Source organism: Podarcis pityusensis, assembly GCF_964106645.2.
Source record: "Podarcis pityusensis genome assembly, chromosome: Z".
In the NCBI taxonomy this organism is placed as follows: domain Eukaryota; kingdom Metazoa; phylum Chordata; class Lepidosauria; order Squamata; family Lacertidae; genus Podarcis; species Podarcis pityusensis.
Genome location: NC_138044.1, coordinates 20,351,174 through 20,372,845, shown reverse-complemented (window position 1 = coordinate 20,372,845; position 21,672 = coordinate 20,351,174). Strand labels below are relative to the sequence as shown.

Genomic DNA, 21,672 nt, shown 5'->3' with positions numbered 1-21,672 from the left:
CTCTAGGCATGTAGAACACTGGTGAACGTTTTAAGCTATTTTTAGTTTACTGCTGATTTTATTTTTTAAATGTTTTAAAGAGTTGTTTCCAGTGATTACTGATTTTCTGTAAACTACTTTGAGGTGATCTTTTTAAGCAACTGAATGGTGTATGTATAAATTTTGTGAAATAAAATAATTCTAACAACAACAACAAAAATATGTAGTGATTCAATAAAAGTTACCCAAATTGCTATTGCTTTGTATGAGGAAGGTGAAAAATAAGCTTCAGGGCCTGCAGAATATCTCCATTTTGCCTTGCAGTGCAAAATGGAGGAGAATCCAAGGCCAGCATCCAAAAAGATTAATGTTATGTCCCTCAGCCACTAAATATAGAGGAGCCACCTCTGGGGTGCTGAAAATAGACTGTCCCAAAGGTCTTTCAATTCTGAACCACTACTCCTCTGTATGGTGATTCCTGGTCTCATTCTTGCAAGGGAAGGACAGAAGCGAGTCTGCAAACAACACCGACATACTTGCAGAATATTTTTATCATTATGACCTGCACACATTCACAAACACCTCCAGGGTTTGTGAGAGGCACATTCCATGCACATGGTGTGCAATGCAACAATGCAAATGCTAGGGTGGTGGGGGAGGGGGAGGAGAGAGCCCAGGATGGGATTTTTAATTTAATTAAAAACAACAACAACACCCCTTGCAAACTTACCCTTTGCTAACAGGCCCTGCGTTGCCCAGGCATTCCAAAGTGTAAAAGAGTCGCTCTCTCTGAATCCTCCTCCCCTTTACTCCTGCAGATCCTTCACGGCCTGACCCTCTTTGCCCTTTGATATCTCACTTCTGGAATCCCTCTGTGTGACATCTCTGCCAATGTCCTTCCAAACCCAATTACATGTATCTGTTGCTGCTATTCCACTTTCGAGTCTGACAAGTCCAATCCAGCTGTGCAAATTGAATGGCTGTTTGGCAAACAGAGAACATTTGGGGGCTCTCTGACAGGATGTGTGCTTTACCCCTTGGTGAAGACGAGATTGAGAAGCACTTCAAGAGCCAAGCTGGAAAGCTCTAAATTTCATCCAAAGATGCCAAAGAAAGAAAGTATCCTTTGCTAAGTGGGGTTTTTATTTCTGCCCCGGATTGACCTGAAATAAAGCATGCAGGCATGAAGGATCCTAGTGCCAAGGCCACTCTGGATTCCATGTGCCACAATAGGTAGGTATTATACGCCAATGCACACTCAGGCCATACCTGCACCATACATTTAAGGCAGTATTGTGCCAGTTTAAACAGTCATGGCTTCTCCCCTCAAATACTCCTGAGAACTGTAGTTCGTTAAGGGCACTGACAGTTATTAAGAGGCCTCTATTCCCAAACAGAGACACAGTTCTCAGAGCTGCCTCGGAAGAGCGATTGGTTGTTAAACTACTCTGGTTTTGACATATAAAGCCTTAAACAGCTCGGGACCGCAATACCTCAAGGACTGCCTTTCTCCATATGAACCTACCCAGACCCTGAGGTCATCTTCTGAAGCCCTTCTTCGTGTGCCTCCTCCACCTGAGGTCTGGAGGGTGGCAACATGAGAACAGGCCTTTTTTTTTTTTTTTTTTTCAGTGATTCCATTTGCGGAATTCTCTCCCCAGGGTGCCTTCATTATATACCTTTAGGTGCCAAGTGAAAACCTTCTCCAACCAGGCCTTTGGCTGACTGACATCCAATACCCTTTTAAAAAGTGTTGTGGAAGTGGGGATTATTGGGTTGTTTTTGTTATGTATTTTCTGTTTTTATATTGTGATTTTTTGTTGTGAACAGTCCTGAGGACTAATACTAATACAGTGGTACCTTGGGTTAAGAACTTAATTCGTTCTGGAGATCTGTTCTTAACCTCAAACTGTTCTTAACCTGAGGTACCATTTTAGCTAATGGGACCTCCCGCTGCCGCCACCGCATGATTTCTGTTCTCATCCTGAAGCAAAATTCTTAACCCGAGGTACTATTTCTGGGTTAGCGGAGTCTGTAACCTGAAGTGTCTGTAACCCGAGATACCACTGTATTTTGGGAACTGTAGCTATGTGAAGGGATTAGGGGTCTCCTAACAACTCACAATGTCCTTAACAAATGACAGTTCCCAGGATTCTTTGGGAGAAGCCATGTATGTTAACATGGTATAATAGTGCTTTAAACGTAAGGTGCAAATGGGGCCTTAATTGCATTCAGAAAAGGGAAGCTAAAATGATGAAGGTGATGGAGTGCCTCCCCTTGCAGCATTGGGGATATTTTAGTTTAGAGAAAATGATAGCAAGAAAGAAGATTCCAACTAAACATTATAAAGGAACTTTACAATGGTAAGAGCATTCATTGGAGGTTTTAAAGAAGGGGCTGGATGGCCATCTGTCATAAATGCTTTAGCTGAGATTCCAGAATTGCATGCAGTTGGACTAGATGACCCTTGGGGTCCCTTCCAATTCTATGTTTCCATGACAGTGGAACAGGCTCCCTCACAAGGTGGTGGCTTCTTTCTCCTCGAAGGCTTTTAAGCATAAATTGTCAGGGATTATTCACCTGGGATTCCTGCATTGAAGGGGATTTGACTAGAAAGCCCATGGGATCCCTTCCAAGTCGTCATCGGCTTCTTCTTCTTCTTCTTCTTCTTCTTCTTCTTCTTCTTCTTCTATCACTCGTAGCAAAGTAAGATTGTCTTCTATGAACACGGTCTTGACAGTGAGTCCATAAGTGACTGTGGAGGTCAATTCTGGATCCACATGTCTTTCCACAGTGGGAGATAGGTTTCCGGGCAGAAGTTGATCATGTTGAGGGTTTGCCAAATGTGCCTTCCGCTTAGAACATTTCTCCCTTTCGTCCTGAGTTCAAGCTTCTTCAAAGTCCATGACATCTTTGGTAAAGGCTGTTCTCCAATTGGAGCACTCGCAGGCCAGTGTTCCCCAATTGTTGGTGTTTATATTACATTTTTTTTGATTTACTTTGAGAAAGTCTTTAAACATCTTTTGTTGACCACTAGCATTACGCTTTCCATTTTTAAGTTCGGAATAGAGTAGTTGCTTTGGAAGACGATAAGCAGGCATCCGAACAACATGACCAGTTCAACGAAGTTGATGTTGAAGAATGATTGCTTTGACACTGGTAATCTTTGCTTCTTCCAGTACACTGGCATTAGTTCACCTGTCTTCCCAAGTGATATGTAATTTTTTTCAGAAACACTGTTGCTGGAAACTTTCAAGGAGCTGGAGATGGCATTTAGAAGTGGTCCATGTTTCACAAGCATACAGTAAAGTTGGTAGTGCAATAGCTTTGTCAACAAGCATTTTGGTTTTCCTGCAAATGTCCTGGTCCTCAAATACTCTGCACTTCAGTTGAGAGAAGGCTGCACTCACAGAGCTCAGGCGATGCTGGATTTCAGCATCAATGTCAGCCCTTGTGGAAAGGTAACTGCCCAGGTAGGAGAAGTGATTAACACTTTCCAATATTACATCATTGAGTTAGATTTGTGGCGCTATCTACAAACCTATAATCACAAATGCTGTGCAAAGTCACTGCATACAGCATGAAAAGTGAGTGCGCAGAAGCCCTCCATGTGATGACTGAGAAACATATCAGACAGAACAGCACGGTCAAATCCTCAAATGCGAGTACTTTGGCTGGCGGACCAAGATGTGCCTCTTTGCTAAGTAATATCATAAAAATGTGGCAGATGACTTATTACTGCCAGCAGACAGTGCGCTTAGTAGATGTTCACATTAGGAGAAAATAATGTGATGGGTATTGGGTGGGTCCCCTCTGAACACCCCAGCCGGGTGCCTCTAATTTATGGCAGTACTTATGTTTCCAAATATATGGGATCTGAACTGCTGCCTGTTCCTCCCATCTTCGCAAATTTAAAAGCCACAATCTTTTCTTTCCCTTCAGCTTGAACAAACTTGCCATCTTGCTGTCACCTCTAAATAAGAAACAACAACAACAGCATGCCAGGGATCCACACCAAAACCCCAATCATAGCCCCTCTGGAAGACCTGCCCAGCTCTGGAGCTCAGGGGTGCGCAGGGAAGCATAAAGCTTCACATCCTGGTCTTTGAGGTGAAAGCTCAGAGTGCAATCAATTTATGTTCACCTGAACAAAATAGGATGGGAGGAGGATAGCATAGGAAGTTGCCTTATATTGAGTCACGCCACTGGTCCATCTAGCCCAGTATTGCCTACTCTGACTGGCAGAAGCTCTCCAGGCTTTCCTTTCAGGCAGGGGTGATTCCCAACCCTACCTGGAGATGCTGTCAGGGATTGAACCTGAGACCGTCTACTCCACATTTAATTCTCACAAAAATGTGAGGTAGTTCAGGCTGAGCAGCATTGTCTCCTAGGGGAGCTTCACGGCCATCTGGGGATCTAAGCCCTGGTCTCCCACGTCCTAGTCTGATAATCCAGCCACCATACCACACTACAAGGAAAGTTCCATTCCTTTCCCTTATCAACCTATTTCTCCTTCAATAATTTAGTTTCTCTAACAAGATGTGCCCCCCCCCAAAAAAAAACAGATTTGGAGGGGGAGCCATTTGGAGGTGGAAATCTGGCAGATAATAAAATTGCCACTATCCTTCCTAACCCAGCACCGTTTTCTGGCGGTGGGCGGGTAGAATCAATGGAAAACTTTATTTAAAGACAAGATGGGAAGTCCTCACCCTGAGCAGGCAAACACTAAGATTACTGTCTGCTAAAGAGTTTTAATAAGGAAATTAAATGTAGACTGGGCTGCTTAACCCAATGAAATCACAGAATCATAGAGGTAAAAAGGTAAAGGTAAAGGACCCCTGGACGGTTAAGTCCAGTCAAAGGTGACTATGGGGTATGACACTCATCTCATTTTTCAGGCTGAGAGAGCTAGCATTTGTCCACACACAGCTTTCTGGTCAGCATGACTAAAACAGTTCAGGAGCAACAGGACACTATGATGAGTTCCAGAGCACACGGAAACACCATTTACCTTCCTGCTGCAACGGTACCTATTTATCTGTGCTTTCAAACTGCTGGGACAGAGCAACGGGATCTCACCACTGTTGTAGAGTTGGAAGGGGCCTCAATCTAGTGCAACCCCTGAAACGCATTAACCACAGCTCAAGAATCCCTGACAGATGGCCATGTAGACTCTGTTTCAAAATCTCAAATGAAAGAGAGTCCATCACCTTCTGAGGGAGTCTTTTTCACTGTTGACAGCTTTCACCTTACGAAAGTTCTTCTTAATGTTTAGTTTAAATCTCCTTTCTTGGAATTTGAATCCATTGGTTCAGGACCTTCTCTCCAAAGCAGGAGAAAACAAACCTGCTCTCTCTCCCATGTTACAGCCCTTCAGATATTTGAAGATGGCTATCATGTCACCTCTCCATCTTTTCTTCTCCAGGATAAACATCCCTAACTCCCTCGACCATTCCTCTTAGGGTTTGGTTTCCAGGCCCTTGATCATATTCTTCACCCTCCTCCTCTGCACACGTCATAGCTTGCCAAAATACCGTATATACTCGAGTATAAGCTGGTTCACCACACCACAAACCTGGTGGTGGCGGCAGCGGTGGAGGAAGAACAAGCAGTTCAAAAGGGCTGCTTTCGGGCTGCTCGTTCCTTCTCCTCCGCCGCTGACAGCAGCAAAGACGGAAGAGGAGGAAGGAGCAGCCCAAAAGGGCTCCTTTTGGGCCACTCGTTCCTCCACCGCCACCTCTGCTGCTTGCAAGAGCAGGCATAGGAGCCGTGGTTGGGAGAAGCGCAGTGCAGCACAGCGCCTCTCCCAACTGCGGCTCCTGTTCCTGCCCTTGCGAGAGGCGGGTGGTGGGACCAGTGGCGAGAAAGGGCTCCTTTCGGGCTGCTCGTCCCTCTGCCACTGCTGCCCGCCTCACTCAAGTATAAGCCAAGGGGAGCTTTTTCAGCATAAAAAATGTGCTGAAAAAGTCGGCTTATACTTGAGTATATATGGTACTTCTTAAACTGTGGCACTGAGAAATGGACCCAGGACTCCCAGTGGGGTCTGACCAAGGAAGAATAGAGTGAAACTATTATTTTCCCTTGATATCTGTTAATGCAGCGTACAATGGCAATAGCTTTTTTTTGCTGCATCACACCACTGACTCATGTTGTTCTTGTGGTCTCCTAAGACCCTTAGATCCCTTTTGTTGTCAAGCCAGGGGTACCCCATCCTATATCTGTGCGTTGGGAATGACATCTACAGCCATCGTCTGATTTGCATTCAATCACACACATCACAAACACACAAAAAGATGAATTACCTTCAGCTGCCCTCTTGAAAAAGACTTTGCAGCTCCCGCAAGTGAGCGCTCCATAGTGGCACCCAGAAGCTTCATCCCCACAGATCAGGCATGTCTTCTGTGGTGGGAAGTAATAGTCAATGGGAAGAACATGGTCTCTTGCAGACTCCAACCTTTGGAAGCAAAAAGGAGAAAAGGGGAAAACATCAGCAAATGTGTCAAACGCATAAGAACTACTGGATATTAAAGAATATTCCAGAAATGTTTATTAGTGTGAACCTGAAAGAGAAATATCTTAAGACAATATTCCACTGGTACTTAACTCCATGTATTATATTGTGTGTCATCCTTTTAGCAGCTGTGAGGTTCCGTAAATTCTTATGCCAAAACTCAAGAAACAGATCCTTTCAGTTCTTCCATTTTTATGCAACAGAAAGTCTAGCTGCTACTAGAAACCAACTTAGCAATTCCTTCAAAGAGAATCATTTTACAGTATCATCCCATATATTTAATAGTACAAGTTGTGACGATGCCAGAATTGCATATTTAAGTATTTGTGATATTTCTGCAATCCCACCATAAATGAAAAAAAAAAAGTGCCATTATGGGAGCAACCCCTTCAGCGAAGTTGGAAAGATTGAGAATTTATGTGTGAAATCTGAACTAATGTACAATGGCATTTGTGTTAAACTTTCAAAGACCTTTCATGTATGTAAGTGGAGACAGACTTAAGCGGTTTATGTGACCCAACAGGGAGTCTTCAATACTAATGTTAAGGGCCTTTTCCTATGTACGGTAGTTTTAAGGCAGATTGTTAAAAGTACTTTCTGCTGGAATAGGTCACCCCTGTCCAGATGTTCAACATGCCTGCTCTCAAGCTATTGGGCAAAGCCAGGACCCATCAGAAATCTGGCTTTGCTTGGGCCTGGAAATCCTGGGAAATGAGAAATGCAGATTTGCTCAGGCACATTAATATGTCAGATCTCAATGGACATGAATCCCAGTTTCCTGTTTCTGCAAGTGGCTTTCCAGAAGATTCTGGTGTGTGAGCCCATTAATATATAACACTATGTGTTCTTAGGACAAGTATTTATTTGGGAGGTTCAAGTCCACAGTGGAAGTAACTTCATACTTAATGCTTGTTTAGACAAGCCTACCCAGATGCTTAGAAAGTTGAGGGTAATCTTAATCTGCTTTATTATTTTAACTTTTGTATGTTTAACAATATGGTTATGATTTTTTCTCAGTTTTATTGTTTCATCTTTTCATAAACTGATTTGAGGTTCTGTACAATGAAGCAGTGTATAAATTTTATGGAATAAGCAAACAAACAAATGTCTGCATGAATAACTGTTAGCATCCTCTCTAACATTAATGGCCCTTTGTGTCCCTTTTAACTCTACTTTCTATGATTTGCACTCTCCTGTCTAGGCTTATGCTAATCCTTGAAAATTGTGCTTGGATTAAACAGCAATTTGCTCTTCAAAAGCTGGTTGCTTCATATTGATCTTTAAATGAAAAAGTGATGCTGTTCAGGGCTTGGCATTGAGGATTCTCAGTCTGTGCTATGTGGAACCCTCTTAAAGCCAATTAAAAACAGTGATTTTGAACCCTTCTGAATGGGAAGAAGACGGAAACATTTCAAAGATAGCAGAAGCAAGGAAGTGGCAAACTCAGACATGGAGCAAATTGGGCAGAAAAGCATGAAAACACCCTCCTTAGTTTCCGAAACACTTTCCAAGGTTCAGGGCCATTCTGCATTTCCTCAAACATTTTTTTTTTTTTACCAGAGCTGGCCTGATCCAGCTGCCAGTCTCTTATTGTGCTCTTAAACAACCGACAGCCCTGGGCTTTTGAACATGGCTCGTTATCAAGTGTTGGCCTGCACGTGTTCATCACAGATCTACCACCCTTGCAGTGTGGTCTAGTGGTTAGAGTATCAGAACAGGACCTTGGGGAGAGCAGGTTTCAAATCCCTACTGGGCAATGAAGCTCATTGGGTGTGATCTTGAGTGCCAGTCACCACCTCTCAGCCTAAGCTACCTAGAATTGTAGAATCAGAGAATTGTAGAGACCTCATATGTCACCTAGTCCAACCCTATGAAATGCAGAAATCCCAGCTAATCAATAGTCAGGGAATCAACAGCCAGATCACGACACTCACAGCTGATCTTACTTCACACCCTCATTAAGTGTTTCTGCCTGATTGCAATGCACCCTTTGTTGCGGACTAAAGTAGACCTACCTCACTATATGCCAATTAAATAAATGACTGCAATTTACCACAGGCTATCGGGGGAGGGAGTCTTGTGTGAGGGAAACTGCCATTCAGGGAGTCTCAGGCAGGAGTTAATCAAACAAGGAAAGTTTGATTTACCCCCTCCCCTCCCCCACACAAAAAAAATACCCAACTCTGAAGTTGGTGAAACAACTTTAGGTCAGGAGAAACATTGTTTCAGGTAGAACTTATTATTTAAACTAAATATAGGTACATCACAGGCTTAAACACAGTATGACAGTCACAGCTTCTCTCAAACTCCCTTTACAGTGGTGCCCCGCAAGACGAATGCCTCGCAAGACGAAAAACTCGCTAGACGAAAGTTTTCCGTTTTTTGAGTCGTTCCACAAGACGAATTTCCCTATGGGCTTGCTTCGCAAGACGAAACATCTTGCGAGTTCTTGCGAGTTTGTTTCCTTTTTCTTAAAGCCGCTAAGCCGCTAATAGCCGTGCTTCGCAAGACGAAAAAACTGCAAGACGAAGAGACTCGCGGAACGGATTAATTTCGTCTTGCGAGGCACCACTGTACTTAAAATCAATTGTTACACTTCAGTTTCCGTTACTCCTTTCTAGGTCCTTATGCTTAGTTTGGGCAGATGCTTCAGATCAACGCTTTTAACACCGTTTATTAATTTGGTTCACAAGCAAAGGGGCACTTTTCTTCACTTTTTTTTTTAAGAAAACAATCCCACACCTGAGGTATTCTAATTAGTATAGCAGACCCAGGGGATCAGCTCACCCCTTGTTATTGCTTTGGGAGTCTTCTTTACCTAGAAGAAATCTCCCCTCCTGACTGGAATGAGACCCAGATAGTCTGATTCCCACAGCTTTTGGCTCAGACTCAGCCCTTCAGTTAACTCCTGACTATATTCCCCAAACACTCAACCCAGTCTTCCTATCTAAGCTGCGAGGCTCTTTCCCCTTGCTACAGATAGTCTCCTCAGTGTGGTTGTTTGGCTCAAATCAGAACCAGCTCTCTCTCAGGCAAACCTTATCCTAATCCTTACCTCCCATCTCAAATCAAGCCCTATCTCTATCCCTATCTAAAAACTCCCTCAGAAACGGTTCCCTCCCCCCCCCCCAGTGTTGGCTCCAGGCCCCCCCCCCCCCGGTTGTTTGGCTGTCTTGGTAGCCAATCAGAGAATTCTGAGGGACTCCACCACCAAGACTCTGGCCTGGCTCTGCTGTCTGGCACACACTTCAATGCCTCTTGCATGGATGGATGGAGGATACTGTGATAATGCATGTGTGTAGAAACTAGCCTGTTGTACAAAGGCCAAATTTGCATTTGAAACTAAAGCATTTTATAAATATTTATCATCAGCAAATAAGTTTGATGTGCAAAGTTTAAGAAATGACTGGACTAAGTAATGGGAATGCTCACTATTACCTAGACAGTGGGAATATGTATTGGCTTCGATATCAGATGCATTGATGGATCTTAAACTAAGACTAAATCAACAGAAACTATTATTTAGCATTTATTGGACTCCCTTACATTTGTATAAGAAAGGACTATCTAATGTAGCTCTTTGTTGGAGATGTAAATGCTGGACTATATAAACAAGACACCACAGAAAAAAACAAATTAAGATTTTCAGAGGTGAATATGCTCTTGAACTATATACCCATCACATGTAAATTAACAATAGGACAACAAAAATAGATTCTATGCGCCCTGATGATGGCCAAGAGACTGCTACTGATGAACTGGAAGAACAGAGACACGATTTCCCTTAATCAATCACTTGGCAACATGACAACACTGGGAACATATAAACAGACAGCTTATAGACACAAACCTTATTTGGTTAAAAACAATTATACTTGGAATGAGTTTTGGTTACTGACAATTAAATGTGAGTTAGAATAATAAGAATATACACATCTGTATATGAATGTATGGTAATGTAATGGTAATGTCACTAAGCACACCAGCTGCAAAAAGAGACACCTGCCTGCCCCACAAAAAGCCAGAGTGGCAGTGTGGTTCTCAGAAAGGCTTCTTAGCCCAGAAACAGGACTTGCGAGTCTGCACCACTCCCAGCAAATTACTGCCAGCAAATTACTGACAACCCCTTGACAGTAAATGATGGTGTTTTACTCTGTTGCTCTTTGGACGCTCACCTTGCGGGTGCAACCTTAGCTCTGACAGCCGTTTCTTCTTCTTTACACAGTCTATAAAAAGGCTGTTCTCAAACACTGTCTTTATTAACACAGAAGGAGCTGCACTACTTGGGTGTATATTGTTGTTCTGCAGTCAAAGGACGCCAAAATCTCCCTTCCCCGACAATCTTAATTTATCAGGCTGCAAAAAATTAGTTCCCATTAGGTTTTACTTGGTAGATAGATTACAAAGCCTAGAGGTGCACAAGATATGAAACATACAGGTGGTATTTACCGGTAACACCTGATAAACTGACCAAGATATACAAGACTGTATCAAGTAAATGCTGGAAATGCAAACAGTCTGAAGGGTCATTTTTTAATATGTGATGGACTTGCAAAAAAGCGACAGGCTTTTGAATTGAAGAATATAAAAAAATAGTTTAAAATAGTTATCCCCCAAAGGCCTGAGACATTTCTTTTGGGAATAATAGGGCAGAGATTCCACAAAAGTTGGTTAAATTGTTTATGTATGCTACCACCACGGCCAGAATTCTGCATGTGCAGAAATGGAAAGAAGTTCCAACAAAAGAGGAGCAGAATTTGAAATTATTGGATTATGTGGAGATGGCGAAAGTGTTGGCAAAAATAGGAGACCAAAAGAAATGTTTGTGGAAGAGTGGAGACCCTTTTTTGGATTATCTGAGAATATATTATAGTCAAAGGAAATCACAATCAGGACTTCAAATACAAGCAAAGGAATAAGAATGATAAAGGAATGTAATGTACAATAAATGTTATGGAAAAAATATGGCATTAATGGCAGTAGATGAACAATTTGAACAGAAGCATCATGGAAGTAAGGATGGGAAGTCAAAATGTTAAGGGAATACTGTATTAAAACTGAATTGAATTTGTTGAAATGTTTAAAAACCAATAAAAATTAGGGGATGGGGTTAACAGTCCAAAAAAAGCTGGTAGCACTGAATCAAGTTCATCTACTAAACTAATTAAAGTTTTAATTTGGTTTTGAATAAATGTGCAATTCATTGTTACTGTTTTGATTTTTGATTTTTTCTTATGATCTTCCTTGTGGGATGTGTCATCCTGCAAACCACTATTCTGAATGATGCTTTTTATAGGGTAGGGAGCACCGCGGATTAATTTATGGAACCAACAGGGCAGTGGCCGCAAAAACTTTAGGAGCCACTGGGCACTTCTCAGATGTGTGAGTGAGAGCGCCCATCAGCCCCAGGAGATGTGGTCCAAAACATCTGGAGGGCACCAAGTTGGCATATGATGGTAAATGGTTCTCCAAATGGTAGTAGTGGGGCTTTCGTTTCCCCCACAAACTCTTAATTCACAGTCAGTGCTAGCAACCCAATCTCAACCAACCTAATTCCTTACAATTATAGTGTATGGGGACCTTCAAAACCCAATACATGTTTTCCCCCTATAAGTTGCCACCTGAACCTTTCAACTGCAGATGTAAAGCTTGAACCTGCTACCTTCTTTTCCACCCCTAAACTATAGCTCCTCAAGACAGTCACAGGTCACTGTGGATGAGCAGAACAGAGATGGGAAAGAACAGAGAACATAAGAAGAGCATGCTGAATCAGGCCAATGGCTGACCTAGTTCAGCATCCTGCTCTCACAATGGACAGAAAAGTGCCTGTGGGAAACCCCCAAGCAGGATTCCAGCAAAAGAGCCCTTTCCTGTCCTGCAGTCACCAGTAACTGATATCTAGGAGCATTGCTGTCTCCAACCATGGAAGAAGAGAATAGGTATCATGGTTAGTAGCCATCAACCTCCATGAATTTGCCTGACCCTGTTTTAAAGCCATACAAGTTGTTGTCCATCACTGCCTCCTGTAGGAGTGGGTTCCACAGATTAACTCTTTGCTGCATGAATAAGTCCTTACTTTTATCTGTCCTGAATTTTCCAACATTCAGCTTCATGAGATGCCCGTCTGTTCTAGTGTTATGAAAGTGAGAAGGAGACTTCTTTCTATCCACTTTCTCCATGCCATACATAAGTTTATAAACTTCTATTGTGTTGCCTCTTACTTGCCTTATCTAAAGAGTCATAAAGGCTGCAACCTTTCTTCAAGGGAAGTTTGTACATGCATGGGCATGCTCTTGCATTCATTTCATTAAAACTCCCTCACTCTTGTGTTCTTAGATGGCTAGGAATTATGTATTATGCAATATATTCTTAATGCCACAGGCATGTTCACAATGATGAGGTAAAAAGTGTTTGCTAACCCCAACTGAGATATTAAACCTCTGGTTGGAAGTAAACTGGCACCGAGATCCAGGAGTAATAACACCAAGCAAGCCAAATTTATGTTCACACAGAAATAGAGCATGTTTCATGTGGTGAAAGTCTGTGTGTTTGTTTCATGATGCCACTGCCCTCAAAGATATAAGGCGAAATCTGCTTCCCACAGATGTTTAGTTAGTGGAATAGAATTCCAACCCCGCTTTAGTACTCGTGAATGCACAAACTGGATCGCTTTATATGAATTACAGGGTAACATGGGATGATTAGACTACCATAAACGGCGATCTCACTGCACAAATAAAAATCTGAGGTTCCACAGGGCTTGCCAATCAGATGGTCGGCGGTTCGAATCCCTGCAACGGGGTGAGCTCCTGTTGTTCAGTCCCAGCTCCTGCCAACCTAGCAGTTCGAAAGTATGAAGTGCAAGTAGATAAATAGGTCCCTCTGGCGGAAAGGGAAACGGCGTTTCCGTGCACTGTTCTGGTTCACCAGAAGCAGCTTAGTGATGCTGGCCACATGACCTGGAAGCTGTACGCCGGCTCCCTTGGCCAGTAAAGTGAGATGAGCACTGCAACCCCAGAGTCGTCAGGGGTCCCTTTACCTTAACCCAAAGTAAGTGGTTGTGGAAAGCATAGCCAAAGGTTTCCTCTGCAGCCTGGCTTTGGAGAGAGTGAATCACACCCTCTTGCTCCCATGATGTCACCCTGTAATGCATCACTGCACTGAGGAAGGACATCCCCAAACAGTGTTGTGGGGACATATTCGTGTGCTGTGTATGTCTATTCAGAAGTAAGCTCCACTGTGTTCAACCAGGGCTTACTCCCAATCAAAGCATAGCTGTGATTGTAGCCTAACTTAATTAACCAAACCAATAAACAACAGGAGGCTTCTGTAAACTCAAGTCAATCACTGAAGAGATCAGTTGCCAACACCCTTTTGTTGCATAAGAGGTGAAGTCAGTGATTATGCAGCAACTGCAGGTATTCCTAGAAGAGAATGACTTATTTGGATCAGAGTTTTCCAAACTGTGTGTTGCGACACATTAAGTGTGTTTGGATGCGGTGTGTGGGTGAGTCATGTACATGCTTTTATGAGGAGTCAGTTTAACCTCCGGCTGCCTAAAAATATGTAGTGAAGGCTCCCTGGGGAGACCATTCTGCAAACAGGGAGCCACCATCGAAAAGGCCCCATTCTTTTGTTGCTGCCCTGCAGATCTCTCACAGAGGAGGCACGCGAGGAAGGACCTCAGATGATGATTGCAGGGTCTGGGTTGGTTCAAATGGGGAGAGGCGGTCCTTGAGGTACTGCGGTCTTGAGCCATTTTAAGGCTTTATAAGCACTAAATGGCAGCCAGAGCAGTTGGGTCAGGATTGGCATTACTTGCTCAAACCAAGTTTTATGTGTATTTATTGTCATAAAGCACTGTGAGAGATCTTCACCATAGAGAAGTATATAGATATTTTTAGGGGGGGAAACCTAAAGAAGAGAAAACAACTTCTCATCTCTTAACAGCAGCCACGGGCTATACTGCCAAATATTGGAAGACATTTAATATTAATAATTTGAATTGTTGGTACTCTGGGGTTTGGCAAATTGCCCTCCTTGAAAAGATGTAGCGTAAACTAAAAGTACCTAAAAACAGAGCTCAAGTGACTGTGTGTGTGTGTGTGTAAAAGGCATGGTTTTATTTCTTATACAACTACTGAGGCACATGGTCACTCAGTGCTACCAGTATTCAGAATCACAGAATTGTGGAGTTGGAAGGGAATCCCAAGGGTCAGCTAGTTCTAGTCCAACCCCCTGCTGTGCAGGAAGCACAGCTAATGTAATGCCTAAAGTCTATGCCATCAGTTTATGCAAATGTCTGGCTCATTTAAGACTATGTAGAACGTTTATTCTCAATAATGATGGAAGTCACAAGTGCATAATACTTTGTACTTTATTATCCCTTTTGAGCTGCACTGTGCCTTTGTGTGTCCGACCCATGATGCTTTATGGTTTAAATTTCTGACTCTCTGTTTTCTTTCTTTTTGCTGTGCTTGAACATTTTGTTGCTGTTGTTAACAAATCAAGGAAAGGAATCTGCAGAGATGAGGAGTGCTCCCTACCAAACACCACATTTTGAAGTTGGGCCAACCTGGAAAGGTGCTCGACCTTTCAGGACTCCGCTTGTAAAATAAATATAATCTTACAAATGTCTCAGTTTGTTCCGCAGTGCAGCCTCTTGGCACCCATGCTAACGCAATACTTTACTTGCAGCAGGTGCTGGAAACCCACGCTACGCCACTGTCTGGATGGAATTCAAGCATGACATATAGGGAGGCAGGGAACCTATCTCTTCAAGCAAACAATGTGCCATCAGCCCAGAGACAGAAAAGAATTATTTGTTTTTAGCCCTTCATTGTGAAACCCACCAGAAACATAATCAAAACCCAGAGTTTGAAAACTACTCCCTTTTAAACACTCCTTAAATAAAGAAAAGTAAAGCATATTTAAGCTGGCCATTCTGGTTTCAAAGGAAAAGCAGCCCAATCTACTTTTGTGTCACAACTCCCCTTCCCCACCACAATTTGCTCTTGAATTCGCTGTTAGTAAACCCGGGGGGGGGGGGGGGGCAACTGTAGCCAAGATTTCCAGAAGGGAAATTGGTATGACACCCTGGGGAAAAACGTGTGTTGGGGGCGGGGCGCTATGCAGCTGTTTCTCTTTCAAAATAAAAATGGCCAGAGAAAGTACACTTAAAACAACAACTGCCAGTGTTTAACTTTAACATACAGCTTTTAATTATTGATTCAGCATTTTGCATATCCTGCCTCTGGCCTTAATTTCTAAGGCAACTTTCAAATGCACAGGAAAAAAACACAGGATGGAGTAAAGCTGGGGCTGTGATTTAAAGCAGGGAGAGTGGAGTGATTAACCCTTTATCCACTGGCAGCTTTTCAATTAAAAAACAACTCCCTCCCTGGCAAGCCGCCTTTCTGCTGTGGCGGGTTCTGCCGTCATTGTGCTATGAGCGAGTATCTAAAATTTTGTAACTGGAACCCTGCAGGGAGGACATGCGATGTTGACACACAGAGAGAAACAAGCTCACGGTCACTCACCACTCCTCTGCTGAAACGAGTTCAAAGGCTGTTTTCAATTTACATGAAATTTTATCCTCTCAACAGCCCTGTGAGGTAGGTCAGGTTGAGTGACTGCGGCTCACCCAACGAGCTTCATGACCTAATGGAAACATGTGCAGGGTCTCCTTAGTCCTAGCCTAGCACTCTATTAAGCGCTACAGCACATTGTCTCCAACGCTTAAGTATTTGTAAATACAAATGAAGAGCAATATTGGGAACCAGATTAAAGAGTTTTGTAGAAATGGGCAAAAAAATTTCATTGTCATGAAAACCACACTCACGTTTGTTAACGTAGTTAACGTAGTTAAACTATGAACTCCCTCCTGCAGGAGGAAGGAGCTAGATGGGCTTTAAAAGATTAGCCAAATTCATGGAGGAGGAAAAGGCTGTCAATGGCTACTAGCCATAATGACCATGCTATAGTCAGAGGCTGTAATGCCCCTGAATGCCAGTTGCTGGAAACCACTGGAGGGGAGAGGGCTCTTGTGCTTGGATCCTGCCTGCAGGTTTCCCTTTGGGGCACCTGATTGGCTGCTGTGAGAACAGGATGCTGGACTAGGTGGGCCACTGACCTGATCCAGTAGCGCCTTCTGTTGTTCTTATGCTCTTAACATTGGAATCTTCTGCAATGGCATTACCCTCTGATTTGAAGGGGTTCTGTTTTTTGTTTTTAAAAGGATAACTGTCCCCCTGAGGCTTTGAACTTGTTATTTTTGCCTACAGCCTCACAATGCCAATTGATCTGCAGAACAGAAGATCCCTGATTGCTGTCAACAAAACAGCTTGCCACACTCTCAGGGCTCATCCAGACTTCCTTTTGTGCTGGATTTCTAAGCACAGTTCTGAGTTTAAAGCACTGTGTCCTGGCACCCTTCTATTTGCCCAGGTGCTTTCCCTGTGAAAACAGGCTCTTTACTGCTGAATTGGAGAGAATAGCAATTGGAAGAAAACCCTAATTGCCATTTGTTCCAATTCAGCGTTGAAGTGCAGGTGTTTGCAGGGAAAGTGGCAGGTCAAGGAAAGAGAAGTGCTTTAAAGTGCGGACCTATTCCTAGAAAGGCAAGTGTGGGTGAGTCCTGGGTCTAGACAACTGGCAGCACTTCACAAAGAAGGAAAGAAGTAAGACTTGTGTTAATATTTTACAAACCTACTTGATCTTGCAAAGGCAGGGGGAGAGCCCAGTTAGGCTTCAAAACAGTAAGTTGGTGCAGGGAGGCTTAGGTAGGTTAGCAAACTGCTGTCTTTGCAGATTTGCTTTACTGGTCCACTAAGAAGCAGGGAGAAACCAGGTGAATGACGGATTTAACTGCTGAATTCAAGCTCTCTGGAGAGATGAAGAATAATGTCAGCACTCAATCTCCAAGCAGACGGTGAGGAAAAGGGAATGTGGACATCTGGGGCGAACAGGTGGAGAGAGACTCAAACGCAGGTTCAGCCCATCTGGAAAGGCCATTCTTGGTGGCTGGGAAAATGTGCTTCTAAGGCATGTATGCTGCGCTTGATTTCTAAACAGAGACGCCTCTGTTCCAGTCAACCCGTCTTCCCATTTGCCTTTTAATCCCGAAAGCATTTGCTGCTTCAGATGCTCACAGGAGTCAGGCCTTGTCAGCATATAACACCTGTGCTCAGAGATCTGCAGTAGTTACCAATTTGCCACCAGGCCAGGTTCAAGGTTTTACTATTAGAATATAAAGCCCTTGACAACTTGGGATCAGCTTACTTGCAAGATTGCCTTGCCCCACCAGTTACAGGTGCCACATAGCAGCTATTACATGCCTGCAAGAAATCAATATTTTAGTGTGGCAGCACCTACACTTTGGAACTCCCCGTCTAATGATATCAGGCAGGCACCTTTTATGTACTCCTTTGAGCACCTGATTAAAACATGTTTGTGTCAGCTTTGGCTTCTCCCAGTTTCTCATTTTCCAGTCTTCAGTTCGCCACATTCATTTGCATTCTTTCTTTTTTAAAGTCCTCACGAAAACTCTTCAGCACCTTAGTGCTAATTTCTCCTAATGTAATTTTGCCCAATATACCTCAAGTTACAGATGCTTCAGGTTGCATTTTTTGGGGGTAACGGATGTTCTGAAACCTGGAAGTACCGGAAGAGGTTACTTCTGGGTTTCGGTGATTGCGCATGCGCAGAAGCACTAAATCGTGCTTTGCGCATGTGCAGAAGCGCCGAATTGCAACCCGTGTGTGTGCAGACGTGGCGCTGCAGGTTGCGAACGTGCCTCCTGCACGGATCATGTTTGCAACCCGAGCGTCTACTGTTCTCAGTTTTGCAAAGGGATTTTCCTAACACAACTGTGCATACTGTTTTCACTAAATCGTGCAACTGATTTGATTGCTCACTTTGCCCTCATTAATGCATTTTTTTATACCTTTCCTGGTTGGAGAACTGCATTACAAAATTCAGAGAAGTGTGAATTTGGAAGGATGGCTGCGTCTCAGTTTGTATATCAGTCTGGAAAATGCAGCTTTGGTAGGTTCGCCTTTAGATGTGACCTGAAGTGAATTTCTCCCCCATCCCTAGTTAATGCTCACCTCAAGAGACAGTGACATATGGCCAAGAGACCATTATCCTGCTCTGCACCAGGTTTTACTAAAATGTAAACAGAGCCTGCTGGATCAGGTCAACAGCTGTGCTCACAGTGGCCAACCAGATGCCCTAGTGGGAAGTTCACAAGCAGGACTCAAGCACAAGAGCCCTCTCTTCTCCTCTGGTTTCCAGCAACTCATGTTCACAAGCATTGCTGTCACTGTGGTGGCAGGCTATAGCTTTCTCCTCCATGAATCTGCCTCTTTCAAAATCATCCAAATTGGTGGCCATCACTGCCTCCTGAGGGAAGGAGTTCCACAACTTAACGATAAAAAAAGCATACAATACGTAGTAGTAGATATTAAAGGCTAGAGAAAATTACAAACCTCCAACCACTGCAGGCTCTGTGGACTGAAGCAGATGCTTCATGCAGTTTCCTGATAAGACCAACACTTTTCAGCTAATGCCTGAAAGGAACCCCTTGGTCCCCAAACAGATTTGTCAAAATTACATCCTGTTCCACCTGCATGCATATCCATTTCCCTCTTCCCCAGAAAAAGCCAGCTTGTTTGAGCATGCAGGCCGCCTGCCCCAAATGAGAAAAAGGCAAGATACTCAGCTTCTGGTGCTATTCACTGCCAGTGCTGCTTTATTAAATGTAGCCTCTCAAAAACTCAATAACAGTTTTCATTATTGTCGGATGAGGAACAGCAACTTAGCCATCTCCATTGCAGCGCGTCAGTGGGACAGATGAAGCTGAATACAGATCTCCTAGGTTCAAAAAGACTAGTTATTTGTCTACTGTGGCTCACAAAATCCAGCTAGTTGGGGTACACAGGAAGCTGCTTTATATGCAGTCAAGACTATTGGTAAATCTAGCTCAGTACTACCTGCACTGACTGGCAGGAGATCTCCAGGACTTCAGATGGGGGAAATTCCCAGTCCTACCTGAAGTTACCAGAGATTGAGCCCAGGGCCTTTGGCATGCAAAGCAGCATGTTCTATCACTGAGCTACAGACCTTCCTCAATAAACATTTTGTTTTTCCTTAGTTTATAGGAGGAAAGACCTCTAAGCGCACAGCAAGGCCTCTTTGTGCTAGCATCCAAATCCTGTAAGAACTTATAACTCAGGAGGTAGATTCTTGGGTTAGCCAGTCTATAGAAAAGCTTATTTTTAGTGCTACCCTAGCAGGAAACTTGAGGGGCCACAAGGAACCAGACAAAACACTCAGATTTTTTCAGAAAGGGTAAAAACAGAAACTCCACAACTTAGTTTTTAAAAATGCAGGTTCACCCTTCTCTAAAAGCACCCACCTGTCCCCACCCCTTGAACAAGTGTGAAGTGGCACATGCTGGGGTGAAATAAATGAATTTCACATATAGGCTGATGGGAGTCTGAACTCAGACCCGGAAGGGAACTTTGGGCCATAGTGGATAGCTTGTTAAAGATGTTGATGCAGTGTGCAAGTGGCTGTAAAAAAGGCAAATTCTATTATGGGAAATGAAATGAAAATAAAGCTGCTGGTATCATAAAGTCATTATACAAAACTATGGTGTGACTGCATTTGGAATATACTGGGTGCCTCACCAGTAGAGTGGGGCAAAGGCTGGAAAAAGGCAACTCAAATATTCAGGGTGGGTGGGTGTAGCAACTCCCTTGTAAAAAAAAAAAAAAGGCTTGTTGTTTTTTTCATTTAGAGGAAAAGTGAGGAGCAGGTGACATGACAGCAATCTATAAATGTATACCTGGCATGGAGAAAGCAGAGAGAGGAAAGTTTTCCTCCCTCTCTCTTAGCACTGGAGTTCAGTGAAGCTGAAAGTTGGAAGATTCAGGACAGATAAAAAAGAGGACTTTTTTTTCCACGCGGCACACAGTTATAACTATGGAACTCACTCCCACAGGAGGCAGTGGTGGGTCTAAAAGAGGATTAGACAAAATCCTGTTTTGGATTTTTAAGCAAATCTGATAATGGCAAAGCTTAAAGTCCTAAGTTGGAATGTTAATGGACTGAACAGTAAGGTGAAACAAGATAGAATCCAACATGTAATTTTTAAACAAAAGTTTAGATATAATTTTTCTTCAAGAAACACATGTAGCCAAAAAACATGAAAAAAAAATTTCTTTTACATTCTTTTCCCATGTTCATGGCAGCAGTGCCCGGCTGGATGCGGTTTGGATTTCTAAAGAGTTAGAAATTAAAGTGAAGAGAATCGAAATAAATTCTAGAACACTGTCAGACCATAATCCTATAAAAATGGAGATTCAAAAAGAAAACCAGTCTACTTTTAGATGGAGACTGAATGAGGATTTGCTGGGTGATAATACTCTTTTGGAAACAGCAAAAAAGGTAGTAGGAGATTATTTCAAAATAAATCTTAACAATGAAACAATCTTAACAATGAAACCAAGCTGCAAACAGTATGGGATGCTAATAAGGCAGTCATGAGGGGACTGTTTATTCAACAAAATGTAACTAGGAAGAAGTTAAGGGGAAAGAAAAAAAATGAGATTTTAGATGAAATATTACAAAAAGAAAAAGAGTTGATAAAAAGACCAAACAAAGAGATAGTTAAACATGCAATTAAATTATTACAAACACAATATTAAATGCTGATTAATCAGGAAATAGAGTGGAAAACTAAAAAGATGAAGCAAAAGTATTCTGAGCATGCCAACAAACCAGGAAAAATTTTGGCTTGGCAATTAAGGGGAAATGATCAAAAAAGTCATATAAATAAGATAAAATTTAATGGCGAAGTTTCAGACAAGTCAAAGGAAATAATGGAAGCCTTCATTAAATACTTCTCTGATTTATAGAAGGACAGGAAAAGAAGACATGGACAGAAGAATATATAAAAAATAGTAATCTCCCAAAAATAAAAGAGGACAATCAAATACTCCTAAATGCGGAAATAACAGTTCAGGAAATAGCAGAAGCAATTAATCAAGCAAAGGTAGGGAAATCTCCAGGGCCAGACGGAATATTATAAAATTAGTTGAACAGCTTGTGATCCCTTTGAAACATATGATGAATGAGATTTTGAGAACAGGAGAAATCCCAGAAACTTGGAAAGAGGC

General features: G+C 42.7%; 1 protein-coding gene across 2 annotated transcripts in view; it reads right to left on the bottom strand.

Annotated features, from left to right (window-relative positions):
* The window catches only part of AR (androgen receptor), a 248,197-nt gene that overhangs the window by 138,792 nt on the left and 87,733 nt on the right, over positions 1-21,672 (bottom strand). For both annotated transcript variants that reach the window (XM_080989793.1, XM_080989794.1), the window contains exon 2: positions 6,282-6,433. In XM_080989793.1, coding sequence (XP_080845919.1) covers positions 6,282-6,433 — 152 coding nt within the window. The remainder of the gene's footprint in view (positions 1-6,281; positions 6,434-21,672) is intronic.